This window comes from Poeciliopsis prolifica, unplaced genomic scaffold (assembly GCF_027474105.1).
Source record: "Poeciliopsis prolifica strain line A6 unplaced genomic scaffold, Auburn_PproV2 SCAFFOLD004, whole genome shotgun sequence".
NCBI lineage: Eukaryota > Metazoa > Chordata > Actinopteri > Cyprinodontiformes > Poeciliidae > Poeciliopsis > Poeciliopsis prolifica.
In genome coordinates, this window is record NW_026562379.1 from 1,064,610 (window position 1) to 1,081,881 (window position 17,272).

General features: G+C 38.0%; 1 protein-coding gene across 2 annotated transcripts in view; it reads right to left on the reverse strand.

Moving 5' to 3' along the window:
• sik2b (salt-inducible kinase 2b) overlaps positions 1–17,272 on the reverse strand; it is a 47,343-nt gene that overhangs the window by 12,543 nt on the left and 17,528 nt on the right. For both annotated transcript variants that reach the window (XM_055029004.1, XM_055029002.1), the window contains exons 4-8: positions 11,452–11,613; positions 6,947–7,071; positions 5,547–5,670; positions 1,881–2,107; positions 414–566 (exon numbers count right to left, since the gene is read on the reverse strand). In XM_055029004.1, the coding sequence (XP_054884979.1) occupies positions 414–566; positions 1,881–2,107; positions 5,547–5,670; positions 6,947–7,071; positions 11,452–11,613 (791 nt within the window). The remainder of the gene's footprint in view (positions 1–413; positions 567–1,880; positions 2,108–5,546; positions 5,671–6,946; positions 7,072–11,451; positions 11,614–17,272) is intronic.

Sequence of the window (17,272 nt, forward strand, 5' to 3'; positions counted from 1 at the left end):
CCAAGGCAATGTTGTATATAAATCATCATATGTGGTATAATTCTCCTCAGTAGTTCTGTATATAATTTATAGCCAGGAAGTATAGGGTAATGCACACAAAACCATTGCAGTAGATTTAACGTTAAAGCTTCATACAGAGAATAACTGCATCCTAAATGGTGAGGCAAATTAAAGACAAGTTTCCCTGGGATGTGAGAAGTGTTCACAGACAGGAAAATAATGAATAATGTAATCGAGGGCAACGCATTAAGATCAAGGCTGAGCGAGAGCAAAGAAGAGATGGATAAATAAATAATTGGGCCCTCTCTGTCCATTTGTTCCAGGGTGCAGGTGTGAATGACGCAGCTTTGATCAGAGAAGCACTGATACTAATCAGCACACATTATTCAGATGCTCTGAAGCTCTGCTGTTACCTTGATGACGGTCTGTTCAGCGATGGTGCTGGGGCGCCGCTGGCGAGCGTCGAGCCTTTGTTCAACAGGGAAGCTGCAGCGATGTGCCTTGAGCCGCTCCACCAGTAGGTAGTAAATAGCAGCAAAGTGGTTGTAGCTTTTGTTCTGCAGAGACTGGAGGATGACAGACGGGATAAGTGCTGGAGTCTGCAAATTCAAGTTCACACTCCTGCCTTTTTTTTTTTTTCTTTTAAAGATGACTTAAATGTGACAGCTTCTAACATCTGATGAGATTATTCCTTAATCATCCCTGTGTGAAACTGGGACATTGCAGAAGATGGAGAGCAGAGGGAAGATAAAAATACAGCCCACAGACTGTGTGTTAAAGGAGCATGATGAAAAACCCAGAGCATGCATAAATTAGATTCTGAATAGAACAAACTGAGAACAGCATGCAGGTTCAGATAATCCTGGCAGATTAGACAGTCAGTTGCTTGGTGCACAATAATTCAGAGATCTTCACACCATTCTTCCTATTTTTTATATTATAAAATTTTTCCTTATGCTTGTGCACTTGTCCTATTATGTACTTTGGATTCAATGCATTTAGCTCTCGTCAGCCAGAAATCCCAACATAACACCAACTCCTCCATGTTTGGTACGCATTGATCATAAGTTGTCTCTTTCATTGTGTCAAGTCAAACATAATTTTGGTTCAGAGACAAAATCTCCCCACAAACTGTGCGAACGTCAACAAATCACATACAAATGCTAATTATGTCAACATTATTTGTTGGGACAAAAATGAAATAAACTGTAATTGTGATTAAAATAAATGCCTAAACACCCGGGAGAATGAGCAGATTTAACAAAGTTTTAAAATTGTAGCAGTTAAAATGGGCATTTATGTAAAAAAAAATTTATGATAAAGTAAGTTTGGCTCCAAAGGTCCTGAAATCTGTGTTTTGAATCTGGATCATAGAGCTCACACTACTGGGCTGACATAAGGTTGCTTTAATAATAAATAAATAAATTAAAAAAAACACCATAATCACAATTATTTTTGGTCAATATGGATAACATGGTTTAGTCATTGCACATGCTTACACACTGTGCAGGTTCAGTCAGTGTTTTGTGTCGTTTCTTACATCTATCTTCTGAGCTAAAGCATCCATCTGTGACAACAACGCACCCAACTCTACAAAAATGTACCTGACTGAGCAAAAGGTTGATTTCTTGCAAAAATGAATTACACTGTTGATCAGTTCACTTATAACAATCATATAATCCTGGCACCCATTACTTGCATAAATGCTGATTTATTACAGTTGTAAAAAAAAAATACACCGATAACATTAGGAATGTTGTCTTTTATTTTACAGAAATAATGAGAAAAAGAGCACAATTAGGTGAAGTGTTCATCTTCTACAACTTGAAGTTACTGCACTGCATTAACATATGCAGAATGATGCCACGCCTGGCCCTTACCTCTATGGTCTTGTGTTGATCGATGCCGAGGCTGTGCATGAGGCGGAGGACCTGCTCGCTGTACTCTCCGACGCTGGCCTCGCCCTCTGCAGACAGCGGCTGCTGGTACAGAACCGGCCTCTGTACAGGAACATCCAGAGTCATCCACTTGTGCTCCTTAATCTGGGCCAAAGACAGACGCTTGGACGGGTCCAGTACCAGCATCCTGCGGATCAAGTGCTCACAGTCTAAAAGGAGAGGATCGAGAAATTACAAAGAGCACAAAAAGTTCTTCTGTATTTTATGACCACTGTATTATCAAATGAAAGAAACATTTTCACAAGTCATAATAAACAGGAATAAATGCCACAAGCAGCCCTGATGGAGTGAGGTGAAAATGATGGTTCAAGAATAATCGGCTATATTCTTTTCTTAGTTGCTCTCAAGATTTTCCACCTTCCTTCCCTCCTAACGAGAGCTCCTCACTTCCAGTTGGTGGCTTGATGAGTTTGACGTCAAACACAGCTGGGCAGTTAACAGGATTACGGTTCCCTTGGCTGCACCCTGCATTCCTGCCTGCCACTCAGCATCCTTCCAACATTTACTCCACCATTCTTTTCTTGAATCAGAACCCGTGGACTCATAAGTAAAATCGCTGCAATCATTCTTCCACTTTTAACATAGAATGTTTTGAACACTTTTCATTTTTAATCCTCCGAATGTCCAATGTGACAAGATGAGGCTGGAGTTTGCATCATATCGAGGGATTTCTAGGCATCTGAACCAATTCAAAGGAGCTCCGTTTCAAAAACTATTAAAAACACTTTATCTTTTCTGTGCTATAGCTCCGTCACCTCACCGGAACCAACCGTGAATAATAAGGACAATCAGCATGGCTAACAATGAACAGTTTTTCCTCTAACAGTAAGTTGTTTCTCTGCCATTAGTACGGCTGCAACACATACACAAGGATGATTGATAGCACTAAAATCCTCCTTTTGTCTCTGATTGGTTGTTTCTGACTGAACAGTGTATTTCTGCAGATGGCTATAGGACAACGTTATCTGTCTCAGATTTAACTGTTAGGACAGAGTCATTTTTTAAAACAAATGGGTATAATCATATTTTTATAAACATTACCTACTGCCGCTTTAAGGTAAAGATCAATTCTCTCTAGGGAATAAACACAGCTAACACACTTCATCCAAATATGTTTTACAGTGGCTGCTCACCGACACACACACACACACACACACACACACACACACACACACACACACACACACACACACACACACACACACACACACACTAGATATATAACTGACGACTTTCAGCAGGAAGGCCAGAATAAAATTATTTTCAAGCTGTTCTCAAGTTTTATATTATCGTGCTTAAGTAGAGATTGAATTTGACTATTACCTGTATTGTCAGGTTAAAGGTCACAAATTGACTTTATAACTCTTTATATAAGTGCATCTCTACTTTGAAACTGTTACACCAATAGATTTTCCAACATTTAACTAGAGGCAGATTTAGACATGCAGTTTATAACCCTTGTATAAAGTTAAATAGAGGAAAATAAGCAGTTCGACGGCCCAGTTTTTCAGTTTTGAACAAGTTTACATTCCAGGAAGTAAATGATTGCTGAGAGATGTGCTAAAAGTAAAATAAAATATTTAAATATACAACCAGTGTAAAAAAAAGAAATGTATTCATTATTTGCCTTGTAAAAATATGAAGCTGCTTTACATTGCAAACTTCAGGCCAATTTCCAAACTGACAGTACTCCCTAAATTCAGACTTTAAGACTACTTATCTTGCAATTTCAAGATATTTAACCAATACAACCTTTTTTAAATATTTTCTTTAAGTAAGGATCAGGCCTTCAATTCCATCTTCCCTAAAGAACACATTAGAAAGCCCAAGGACCTGCTGGCCCACATTAACTCCTTGTTGCAGAGTCTCCTCATTCAACCTGCTGATCTACTAACGTCTCCATTCAACATGTTTTCCACGTCGTTAGTTCAGCCAAGTTAAATTTATCCTCCCACTTGACACACAAACAGTGTGACCTTCACTCCAGTTTTACATTAAACTCCCGCCTTTCAAAAGATTATCAATTGCAACCTGCTTCAAAACAAATTCACAGCGTTATATTTGTTTGACCCAGAAAGCACCTGACTTTGCTGCAACCATGTTTGAGGTGACAGTTAATACCAGAGATTTTGCTTCACCCCAGGGCAGGTAAAACTGTAAACTTGTTGCCACTGAAAAACCACGGTGCTACATGGCTGATTGACTGACGCGCCATTCTTAGAAGGAACATCGCACCATCATGACCTAACCACAAAGCCATCCGATTTAACACTTGAATGCCCGTGTGGGACAGAGCTGCAGTGAGGGGAGAAGAGGGGGAGGCAAAACCAACATGTTGTTCAGGTAAAAAGCTCTGGTGTTTCCAGGATTCTCAGTTCTTCACATTCATTTTATAGCTTAAGCTATTGAAGCTCTTTGTAAACTTAGGGCAAACACATATGGATAGTGGAAGAAAGGAATGAAGGAACAAAGAAGAAGTAAAGTAACAAGTACGGACTTAAGGATGGAAAGGAAATAATGAAATACAAGGAAGAAAAAAGGAAAGATTGAAGCGAGGACTGAATAAAAAAGGGAGAGTAGGAAAGAACTCAAGGACAAAATGATGTATATAAGGAAGGAAAAAAAGAGAGAAGAAAGGACACAACATTTACATAATGAGAGAGGAGCTTTAGTCTGGAAATACAAATGTTTGTCCATGCTCTTATTTTCTTTTTCCATACTTAATACTGGAAAGGATTGCAATTAAATTCCAGACTGTGTAGGAATCCTGCTAATAGTACTGGTATTGGTTGTATTTAAAACACATTAATGATCTTTAACACATTAATGCTAAGTGCTCAAAGGTCCTGTTCATGAAGGAGACGTGTGGTTGATGAGTCCTCTGTATTCACAGAGCTCTGATGTGTTCTGGTGAGAGTTTACAGCACCGAGCTGTACCGCACACCACGGCGTTAGTCAGACACAGCAAAACAAGATGGACTGTTTCTGGATGAAGTAATCAGCACACTCTGTTCCCCTCTGTTCGGGGAACGGGGGGGTTGGACTGAGGGTAAGAAGGCGGGTTTGAGTTTCAATTTGGCCCATGAGGTGAGATTTTCACTCCTACATTCCCTCCATGTCTTGAAAGAAGCAGAACAGAAACAAAAAGTCCTTATTGGCGAGGCCAGGCTCTCAAATCAGATACAAGGGAACTTGGATGGACAGGAAGACGTCTCACGGGACAGGAGGGTGACTCAAACCAACACGCGAAGTCTCCTGTGAGTTGCTGAAGGGCTTCACTGGCTCTTCCCCACGTTACATAAACAGCTCCGGCTCTGGACTTAATCTGCAGCCAGCGAGCTAGCACAGCCGTTAACAGCAGGGCTGTTCTGAGACAGCCTGACTCACTGCGAGTCCGGCACGCACACATAACCCTCAACACTCCCAGACTGCCCCATACTGAATCCCCTTCAAATGAATACAACACAACATCCTCCTGACTACTGTAGCTGAAAGATGGAAATATTAATTGACTTCAAGCTGCATTTCCAAACTCTACTACAGACATATTCTTCTGCTTCCCAGAATAAGTCAGCTGTTGCTTCTCACCTTCAGTCATGAAGTAGGGGATTCGAAACCTTCCTTCGAGGACTCTCTGTCTCAGCACAGGCAGAGTGGGCCCATCAAATGGCAATGCACCACAAACCAGCACATACAGCACAACCCCCATGCTCTGCAAAACAAGATGGAACAAGGTGAGCTTAGGAGCAATCAGTAAACTCAAACAGATATATGAGAAATTTAAATCCTTTTAGCATTGTATACACCTCAGAAAGCAGCTTTTAATCTGCGTACATTTATTAAAGAGAGGTGAGAAGTCCTTTATTAACAAATGTTTTTGAGAAAACCAGTGACAGACCAACACCGTTGTTGGTAATACTTTTCTCAACATGAAAAGAATCAGGAATTGGTTATGGGGACTGACATCATCGTGGGAAGTGACTGTGTTCAGTGAATTATTGCTGTCTTGATTTGTTCACTTGCTTAGGATAATTATAACTGTATAAAAAACTCATGATGACACATTTTCAGTTTCCTTGTGCAAATTTTTCATTTGCAGGATTATTGTTTTTAGATGAACAAACCCACAGCATTACAGAGCCACCACTTCACTTAACAGAGGACTTTGAGATACTTTCCCCCAAAATTAATCTTTCATTTTTCACCTAATCTAGAAAGTGTGTTGCTGAAGAAGTCAAGTCCCATCTAAAGCAAAAGCAACAGAGAAAGCAGCAAAGTCTGGATGTTTGCATTTGTGATGGTAGGTCAGAAAATGACTATTTTTGCTTCCTAAATAAGTGGTTGCGATGCATGTACATAGATGGAACAACCTTCTCACCATGCAAGGTGATGAGATGAATATGAGTCCTCGTTCAACCTTGATTGTCACAATTCTAGTTATTTCAAATTTTACTCATTACTTAGAGGGTAGGAAAGGTAAACTTGAGTAAGTAACTAATTTCTTGACTGAACATTAGACTTACTTGAAAATGGATGTTCTCTTGTGTTTCCCATTTTAAAAACATGGGCCTCTTTATCATGTCATTTTAAAAATAATTCGCAGAAAATTGTTACCCTTGACCCTACAGACAATTAACTAAAGTGAAATCAATTGGCTCAGATCTGTTTATGCAAGACTTTTTGACCTTTCAATAATTGTACCACAAAGGATTTTGCTAATGAACATTTTGAAAGCTGGGATTTTTTTTCTTCACAAAATGAATAAATTTAACACTGCAGACTGGGTTTTATTTTCTTAGGATGAATTTATCTAAATTATTTTAACACATCTTTAATATAATTGACGGTAAAATAAAAAACAAAACAAAACAACATTCAACATATAAATTCTCCACATCAGCTGATATTTTTGATGTCCCCGTAATAAATTAAAGAATTAGAGAGCAAAGTGACACCACCATCTTCTGTTACGTAATCTGTCATCTTACCCAGATGTCCAGCTGCGGTCCCTCATACTGTTGTCCCTCGAAGACTTCTGGGGCAGCATAAGGCGGGCTGCCGCACCATGTGGCCAGAGGCTCCCCGGGCTGGAAGAAGTTCGCAAACCCAAAATCTAAAAGGGGTCAAAGAGCATTGTTAAGAAGATTAGAGATCATTTCAAAACACCCGCATTTAGTCCATATGGCAACAAATAAAGTGCAAAAAAACTTTGCCTGAGAAAAATTGTAAGAAGATGAAGCACCCTGAACATCTATTGCAAAAAAAAAAACAACAACAACATGCAGAACAAAGTTGCTTAAACATCAAGTGTCTGTGAGGAGGTTTTGCGTAATGCAATTTACAATCCACATTTTTGCACATTGAGGAAATGGGCCTTTGTATGAGGCAACCTCCCCTTGAGACTGACATTAGGCCACTCATGTGGGCTTCTATTGGTTGTATGCAGAATGAATCAAACTTTGATTTTCATCTTAAGAGGAGAGTAGCGCTGGGAAACATAGTATTAAAGTCATGCCTGCCTTTTAATAAAATCCAGTCAAACTACACAAATCCCTCTGCACCAACATTGGAATGGGAAATCATTCAAGCAAAGCATTTCATCTTTTTGTCTGATTTTCCTCTTTTGTATTTTTCTCTTATTTATGCAAATTAGATATTCTATCGACCTGTTCTCATTAATAGTATAATTAATCCCTTTAAACAGACACGGCTAGTTGTATTTTATGATTTATGACACCTAACAGAAAAAAAAAAAAGAGACAAAAAGCCCTCAGTTAGCAATCCATTATCAATGGAAGCTGTCAGGGGACCAGACATGTGCACTTTAGTTTCCACCCCCTCTGTTTTTTCCATAATCTTCACCAGTTACATAAACAGAAAAATGCACTGAAAAACAAATAAATAACAGATTAAAAAAGAACAAATCTGCCTTACATAATGGGGTTAGAGGTGGTGTGGGTTCATGCTCAATATGCAATGTTATAGTCTGAGACAGCATGTTTAATCTAATGTGGGGGTCTATAAATATAAAACTCGTCCCCAAAGCCATTTACTGTGTCTTTCATAATCTCTTCCTCTTCTGAGTTCAAACAAACAAAAAAATTTATATATATATTTTTTTAAGTCTGAAAGGGGATGATAGCAGTAAATCCAGATTGCAAACCTTTTCTTTCCTGGAAAAGATGCAGAAGGGTCAAGAACAAATACATGTAAGAATCCGATTCGAGAGATTATCAAACTGCTGCAGTTGAGAGTCAAATCAGAGCATTTTGCGATTGCAATGCAGGTGGCACCAGGTGCGACATGAAGGGGAAAGTAGTGCGACATGTTGGGTTTACTACAGATATGCTGACAGTCAGATGTTGCTGCAGAGGTGAGCTGGGAGATGAAGGCAGAGCGGAGAGCTGCAGCTGGTTTATCGTCAGAAGCGGTGACCCATTTCATGGAGCTGAATACTGAGCAGACGAGTTGACGTCAAACGCTCACTGCAGGCTACCAACAGCAGTCTCAGCTCTGCGGGAAGGGTGGGTGGTAGTTGGGGCGGGTGGAGGAGAGGAGAGGTGTCTTGGTGTTGAACACGGCAGCATTAGCATAATATTAGACAGGTTGCACTGGAAATACAGTTCACCTTACGTCATGCTGCTGTTACAAGCCAGATTACCGAAGTTGCAGATTTAATTACAGTGGTAATAGAGTTTGGATGGCAGTGGACCGTGGTAACTATATTAACAACAGGTTGTCCTTTTTCTCCTCACATTGTTGAAATACCTATAACTTTAGCCACTTCCTCTCCCGACTCATCCTACACATTCCCTGTTTTAAACTGCAATGCTTCTCCCAAGATGCACATTAGGAGGTTTAAATCAACTTGACATGGCCATAAAACCATCTACTGTAGCAGCAGGGTTTTATAATCAGTATGCATCCAGCACTACATAAAAACCTTAGCACCAAACAGATGAAAAGCAAGAAACAGCACTTTAGAAAAATAAAAAACTGACTTTTTTCTGTTAGATGAATTTGAAGAATTCTTCATTTTTGGTAACCATGTTTGTGTAAAAGTTTACACCCTATGTTTGGATCTAGACTGGGCTCCCTGACTAACGGCAAGTTTTGTGTACAGAAAATTAAATTTTTCATTTAGCACTTCATACTTTTGGAGCAGTCTTTTAAACACAGGACAGCTGACAGGTTTTCTTTGGATGTATGGTGCTTTTTCACTTATTTTAGGCAAATCACAGACCAAGAAGCTCCTATCAGGCTATTTTTCAATAGCAGTTTTTTTTTTTCCAATTGTGACTTGTTTTTCTCTCAAAAAGACTGAAGCATGGAGAAAATATTACAAAATCAAAACAAGTGAAACTTTTGACCAAAAAAAATTTAATATTTCAAAAAAACCCAAAAGCCAAATAAATTCCACCCATGTTATAAAAAAATAAATATTGCTAAACATGAAGATATGCTATTGAGCCATTTCTTTCCTACATTAGAAAAAAATAATCAGCAAATAAAAGTTGTTAAATTTGATTGATAAACACTGAAAACTAATAACTGACTATTACGTCAGTTATTAAATTGACCTAATAGTCAGTAAAATTTTAACTTTACTAATCTCAATTAAAAATGAGAGAGCAGCTTTAACAAAATTAATTTCTTTTTTCCCCACCACTGCAGTAATAAAATACGAAAACACAGACGAATTAGTTTTGTGGACGTGCACTGGTGAATGTCTGCAGTGTCCACATCTCCTAACTGGCCATGAAAAATACCTCCAGGGTTTAGGGCTCCGTCAACAACATTCATGTATGGATGGTTTCAAATTAGAAGAATTAAATTATATTTAATACGGCTATAAAGGCTAGAGTGTGGCAGAGTGTTAATGTGGTGTTATTTTTTTATTCACCATGTGAACCTAAGAAATTACAAGCTGAAGAACATTACCATTTTGTCATTCCTAAGGGATGCATATTAGATAGTTGCAAATTAGATCGTTAAAAAAAATCCCCATATAATGATAATGATTTATTAAACAGCTATTTCTTCTAATCCTGCCACTCTTTACTTATTAATCATTTCTCCACTTCTTTTTCCATCGCCTTCAATCTGGCAACTTGACCCAAAAGGGGATGTTTGAAGTGAAAACATCAAGGGCACTCCCTGCTGCTACTGTTGCTCTCTCCTCTGCAGCTGTCATGACTATGACCTTTCCTCTGACTGACCAACGGTTAAGCTCCATACAGATGGACCAGAGGTGGCCTTTAGAAAGCCTGGAGGCTTGGCAGGGCTGCAGAGCATGAAACCCAGAAGCACTGGCGCTTTGTCTAGGCTCAGAACTCAAGACAAGACTTATTCAAACTTGTACTGGGTTCAAATAATAAAAACCAGAACTGAAAGGAAGTAACTCAGAGGATAAAAGTGTGCAGCATCCTCAGTAATACGCAGCTCTAATCTGACATTGATTGATATGAACCACCAACCTAACTTGTGATTGCAGGTTTCAGGGTTAAGAAAAAGCACTGAATGTCCAATCTTCTGTGCTCCACACATGCTTTGTCTCATCATGAGTCAGGTAATGTTCTGTTCATTATTTTGCTGCTTCAAATTTAATCCACTGTGCAGGAAAGACAAGCTGTGAGGTAGGCATGTTTGGGAAAATTATTGCTCTGCTAAATTACATATTCAGTTTTTCATCCTTAAAAAAACATTGAAAAATATTGTTGAAGAATAAAAAAAGACTGAATCAAATTATGTAGCTCATCAGTAAAGCTTCAGTAAACCTTGCTATTCCAATTAGAAGAACTAAAGGGCACTGAGAAATGACATGTACATCGGGTGACTAGCAAAGAAAATTTCTTTTTCACTGTTATTGGTCCCAGTTGTTGTTTTCCTTCAGGGAAAGACACAACTTGGCTGAAATCATTGAAGAACAAAAGTCATTTTCTCTGAGTTACATAACGTTACACAGAAAGTCTGACGTTCTCTGACATCTATATTTTTACCCACTTTTATGGGGATGGCTCTCTATGTTGGATTATAATTTCTTAGCTGCGGTCTTTCACTCTTTCTCCAAAGTGGTCAACTCGTCAATCTTCAGGTGGTGATGTGTTTGAAAAATGGATCAGTTTCTCAGAAATGTGAATTTTTAGTACGTAAATGTTATTTTATGTTTATGTTATAATACAATCAGAGGTGGAGAAACGTGTCATAATGTTAGGCAATGGTGTGAGAACAATTATGACTTGTGATTAAAAAAATAAAACATCATCAGCTGAACAGTGTTAATGTCTTTCTGCTTTGGGTTAATGGAAAACATAGCTCCCAGATAATGCATTATAAAATGCATTTTTTTAAAATCAAAACAATGTTTTATTAAAATCAGGCTTTCTGGAGATATTTATAAATATTTACATAAACACATAAATACATATATACACACACACAAATACACGCATGTATCTATATTACATTCTTTCATACTGTGATTTTAAAGTACCTGCAATCTTGATGTTCATGTGGCCGTCCAGCAGCAGGTTCTCTGCCTTCAGGTCTCTGTGGACGATGTTTCGGGTGTGACAGTACTCGACTGCAGACAGGATCTGCCAGAACTTTCTCCTTGCCTCCAGCTCGCTGAGACGGCCGTGCTTTGCCAGGTAGTCTGCAGCCACAAGACGCAGGCATTGGAAAAAATGTGCCGTGTTATGTTAGAACCCCATGCAAATGTTACTTTTCACCAGTTGCATAACATTAGTCTCCACAAGGCCTTTCAAACACAGAATAAAGTACAACTCCAAACAGAACACCTCAAAGTTATATTTTAAAATTCTGCTTTATCGTTAAAGTTATTACAGGGATGGTTTACTGTGAAGGTAATACTGGGCTGTGTGATTTGTTTTTATTGTTTAGAGCTCCTGCTCTAATTGTGTGTTGGGTGCATGTTTAAGTAGGCAGAGTCTGCCAAGTTTACACATGCACACAGCTAATCTAAGTATGAACAAATATTTTTTTGTCCTGGGAGTAATAAAGTCCTTTGATTTATTTATCTTCTGAACACAGAGCAGCAGAAATCTAGTTTGCAGCTGATTAGAAAATTACACAGTCGATTCTGTTCCCATGGGGTCAGAGAAGTAAATTTTTACCATTTTCTTTTTCCAAGAGTCCATATTCCTGACCTCGATCTCTCACCACTTGTTCTCCTCCTTCAATAACCATTAACATATACGTAGTAAGCTTAGTTTTGTTCACATACTTATTTTTCCCTCACAAATGAGAAAAATAGATTGTTTAATGGGATGCCCTGATTTCAACAACACTGTGAACTTTGACAAGTGTGGCGTTTGTTGTTGTTGGCATGGCTCATCTTCACACTTCTCTGTCTAGATGGCTTGCAAGCTTTTCCATTCACACTTAACAGCAAACAAGACAGGACACTCTGCACTGGCTTTCTGTCCAGCTGGCATGGACCCAGACTACTGAGCAACCCCAACAACAATCCAACACACACCCATAATACAGTCCATCAATAAAAGGAAATCTAATTTCAGAAAAAAAGAAAAACAGAAGCATAAAATCTACTACAACTGACCTTAATGCTTGTGGTTTAAGTGTCAGATAATTTATCCTTTAGAACTAAATTAAAGATATTAAAGTTAAAGCAACACTTGTTCTGCTGCCTCAGACACAAAGAACCTCCTGTGTTCTGCATTTCCTCAGTTGAAGGTTCAGCAAAGAGTTACGACACGTGTTATAACAAACTCTAAACACTAAAATGACTTAGCTCCAAAATTATACATAAAAGACCCACTTATCAAACTTTTACCAATACCAATTTGTGCTTCTTTTAAGGCCCGACTCTCTGACTCCAATTCACTCTAAAAAGAATAAATCATTTAAACTAATTGGTTTAAACTAAATTCAACAGTTACTGGATAATAAAAAGCATAACTGTGCAGGCTCCTTGATGGAGATAGTAGTTTTGAGTCCAAGACTTTACTTCATGAAGGGCCTGCCAGATTATTCCTACTTGTGCAACAAATATTTTCACATTAAACTTGATCTGCTATTTACCAAAATATAACATTCTGATTGTTTATAGAGGGGTCTCTAAAGTGTAACATTAGAGGACATTGAGATTTATTTTGTGGGGCCCACAACCACAGTCTAAGAATAGTACAAGTTAGATGGTGATGATTACTTTTTTTAAGGCTACCTGATCTCCCATAAGTTGAATAAAACCAAAGATGCACGGTGACTTTTCCTCCAAGTAGACTTTGGGAAATCCATTCATAAAACTTCAACAAGCTTTTTTTAAAGGAAAAAAAATGAGTGACTGCTAGAAAGTAAATCAGCTGGGCTTCCTGAGATAGACATCTTTTTTCCACTAACTGACTAATTTTAATGGCACTGTACTATTATTAGCATTAAAAGTGACCATCTGTACAATCTGAATGCAATTTTTTATAAATTGCATTAATCTGAACAGAATTTGGACTTAACTAGATTCTGTCATGAGATGTTTGTTGTAATTTGGCCCTGGATTAAAACGGAAAGATTGATAAATAGCTGCCATCTGACAGACTGAAAACGGCTGATTAGATCATAGCTGGTGAATTTCATAGACTGGTTCTTCGGGGACCACAGCAGCTTTCAAACAACGCTGCTAATCGAAAAACACGGTGGAGAGAAATGTGTCGAGAATGTCCGAGAATGTTCCTGGACCAACCACACGACTTTGAAAGTGTAACAATTTAATGATCAAACAGGCCTTCAATAATTATACAGAAGACAGTCTTGAACGCACTCTGAATAAATTGTGATTCAAGTGAACGTCGATCTCATGGCTTCAAGGTAATGTAATTCAGGTGTTCCTCTAATTGCTTTAAAAACTCCCAGATGCCGTAGCGATCATATTCATACCATGTCCCTAAACAGAGTATTTGTTTATGGCAATAATAACTATAACTGAGGATAAAAAAAGAAAAGAAATCCATCTATCCAAGATAGATAAGATGACCGTTGCTGAGTTAGCTCCATCCATTTATGATCCTAACAAACAGTTTGCATTATCTCAGTTTACACTGAAAATTGTGTTATATTTTGGATTATTGAGCCACTCCCAGTTACTGCTCTGCTTCTATCAGCCATCAAAAAAGGTTTTAGATACATACAGGACAATTCATAAGTTACTTACCAGGTCAGGATAGGAAAAGAGTTACAAATTAAATGAACAAAATCACAACAGATTTCTTCTTAAAAGCTTACATTTTTATATTCTTTATTCTCCATGTGAATTATTGATATGACAGCATATATGGGTAAATTTGACCAAGTGGTACCGATGGTCACTTTTAATGCTAATAATAGTACAGTACCATTAAAATTTATTTGTCAGTTAATGGAAAAAAAGATGTCTATCTCAGGAAGCCCAGCTGATTGCATCGGGTCATTTACTTTCTAGCAGTCACTCATTTTTTCCTTTAAAAAAAGCTTGTTGAAGTTTCATCAATGGATTTCCCAAACCACTTGAATTCTAAAGAGCAACAAAAATACGTCTCACTCGGAAGGACTGTTCTCTTGCCTTTTCCATTCTGAATAGTGAGATTATCAAAGCCCTTACTGTTGAGACATATACATATCCTAGATTAACCAAATCTTTAACCTCGCCACGCTTAAGTCACAGAGTGACTTAAGAAAATGCATACATACGTTTTAAAATACATAAAAAATGTTTCATTTGTATGTTATAGAACTGCAATGATTACCATTATTTACCGCCATATAAATATATCTAAGTTATATAGTTTACATAGTGAAATAATGTAAATATACAACTATATTTACATAGTAAATATAGCCTAAATCCTAAAATGGATTTAGGCTCCATTTTTTTTATTCATCAATAAAGAAAATGTCCTACATGTTGTAGGCAAAAATGGAGCCTAAACCTAATTTCTAAAGCCTGATATGAAAAATCAAAGCTTCTAAACAGGATTTTTTGCCTCAAAGAAAAAGTCAGAACACAAAATAACTGGATGAGAATTATGGTCAACAAGTCTTTTTCTTTAGAAAAAAACGGTCTCAAACAGTGATCGCTGATCATTTTAAATAATCTGAGAAATTCTGTTTCAGTTGTTCAATAAAACCCTAACATCTGTTAAATCCCTTTTCATTGACTGCAGATTTTTAACACTGAAGCTTTAATGTCATGTCTGAGCTCTGCAAGAACAAGAAGCAGCTTTGTGTGCCGTTGTTGCACTTGGTTGGCAAGCTATTACAGCTTGGGTGATCAACACCCAACGCAGAATGCAAGATGTCACTCTGGTTGATCGATGAGTGATACCGATGTTGGTGAGAGCCTAGGCACAGTGAGACATGCAGAGCTGCATTCTGGGAAAGGGAACAGAACAGGCATGAATCATAGGGGCATCAGGGAACGGCTCGACGGCCGGCATGTTCCACTTCTGCGCGTAGCGGGGTGAGAAGATAAGTCTCTTAACAGCTGCTCAGGTTTGGACGGGACAGGCATCGTGGGTACAAACTGGCTTATTGGACTGAGCTCTGGCAACACTTCTGATAACTTTGTGGGGCAGGCAGAGAGAGAGTGGATAGCTTGTTAACACACACTCCGTTTCCACAACAGTAACTGATGCTCCTAGCCACTAAAAGCAGCAGCCTCATTAAAGTCACATCTATATGAATGCTGATATATGTCAGTGCTGATTTATTACGGGCAGGCCAAGAGGATGAAATGGACCGCAGCCAGAATGAGCTCAGCATTGATATTTTCATTCATTGAAAACCCATCAAAAGGATCAACTCTGCAGTGTCATGCAAGTTGCATTTCTCAATTTTTGCATCATTTAACCATATTTAAACCACAAAATACTGGAGGGTTTTTCTTAAGGATTTTGCTTGAAGTTGAATAAAAATTATACCAATTTTTTAAAGTTTCTTTTGATATAAAAATCTGAAAAATGAAGCATTCAGCTTCCCTGATTGAAGTCTTTCAACAACCACCTCTGACCATCTTTCCAGTCCATGTTGAAGCAAAGAACCTCCCGTATTTCACTATAGGGATGTTGTGTTCATGGTGAAATTGGAATATTGGGTTTTTGTCACAGAGAATTTTGCACAAATGCTTGAAAGCAGGATTTGATTCTCATGTGAACAACACCTGAACTAAATGACTTTCAGCAGATTTTTTCCACAATGTATTTGTTCTCTATGAAGGCCACATTCGAGGCGTAGAAAACCAATAGTTGTCCCGTCTACAGAGTTGCTGATCTCCACAGCTCTTCAACATGTACCTTATACCCATCTCTGCTTCTCTGATTAATGCTCATTAATGGTTTCTTAAATATGCCTGGCCTCTTAGCTCTGGTGGACGACCATTTCTTCATAGGTTTGCAGGTGGGGCATTCTTTTTCCAATTCCAAACAAAGTCTTCATTATCCTATTTAGTCATCTGTGTTCTCTAAAAAGCCTTTGAGGCCTTCGCACAACAGCTGTGTGCACACCAAGATTAAATTATATAAGGATGGATCCCTCTTGCAAATTAAGTGACTCCTGAAGGCAACTGCAATTCATTAAAGGGATTATTGAACATAAAGGACCCATCCTTTACGCACACTTTTTTGTCAAAGAAAAAAAATTAATACAATGCATCATTTTTCGTAATATCACACGTTTACGCACAACTTCATTTTGGTCACATAAATTCCAATGAGCATGTGGTTTTTAACATGATAAACAGAAAAACAAGTATGACTCATAATAATGCACATCTTACGAAGAATAAGCAGGAAAGATAATGAGCTATAATATTTAATCGTTTTCTTCCAACTCAGAACATCTGGCAAACATTGTTAACCTAAAAATCAAGGGTTTTTAAGTTTTATGTGAAGCCCTGCGCTGCTCTCACATGTCAGCAGTTACTGAAGATGGGAACAATTTACCACAGTTCATTTTGAAATGAGGATAAAAAGAAAATAAACGTGAGGTTAATTTGACACATTAACCTCAGCATATTTTTCACTTACAGATGGTGGATTATTAAAGCTGGTCTAAAAATCAGCTTTAATAATCTCTTTGTCGTACATTTCAAAGAGAAAATCGCCTCTCTGCATGTCTGCATGAAGGTAGGTATTAGTTTCATTAAAGAATTACACAGTAATAATTGCTCTGAAGCAGTCAGGAAGTAGAAAAATGCAAACATTGGTTACTCTTTAGATCCCTGCCTACATGACACATAAAGCTAATTGATAAAACCAATAAGTAGTTTAAGTCTCCATATAAAGTTGATCCTACTAGGAAGCTTC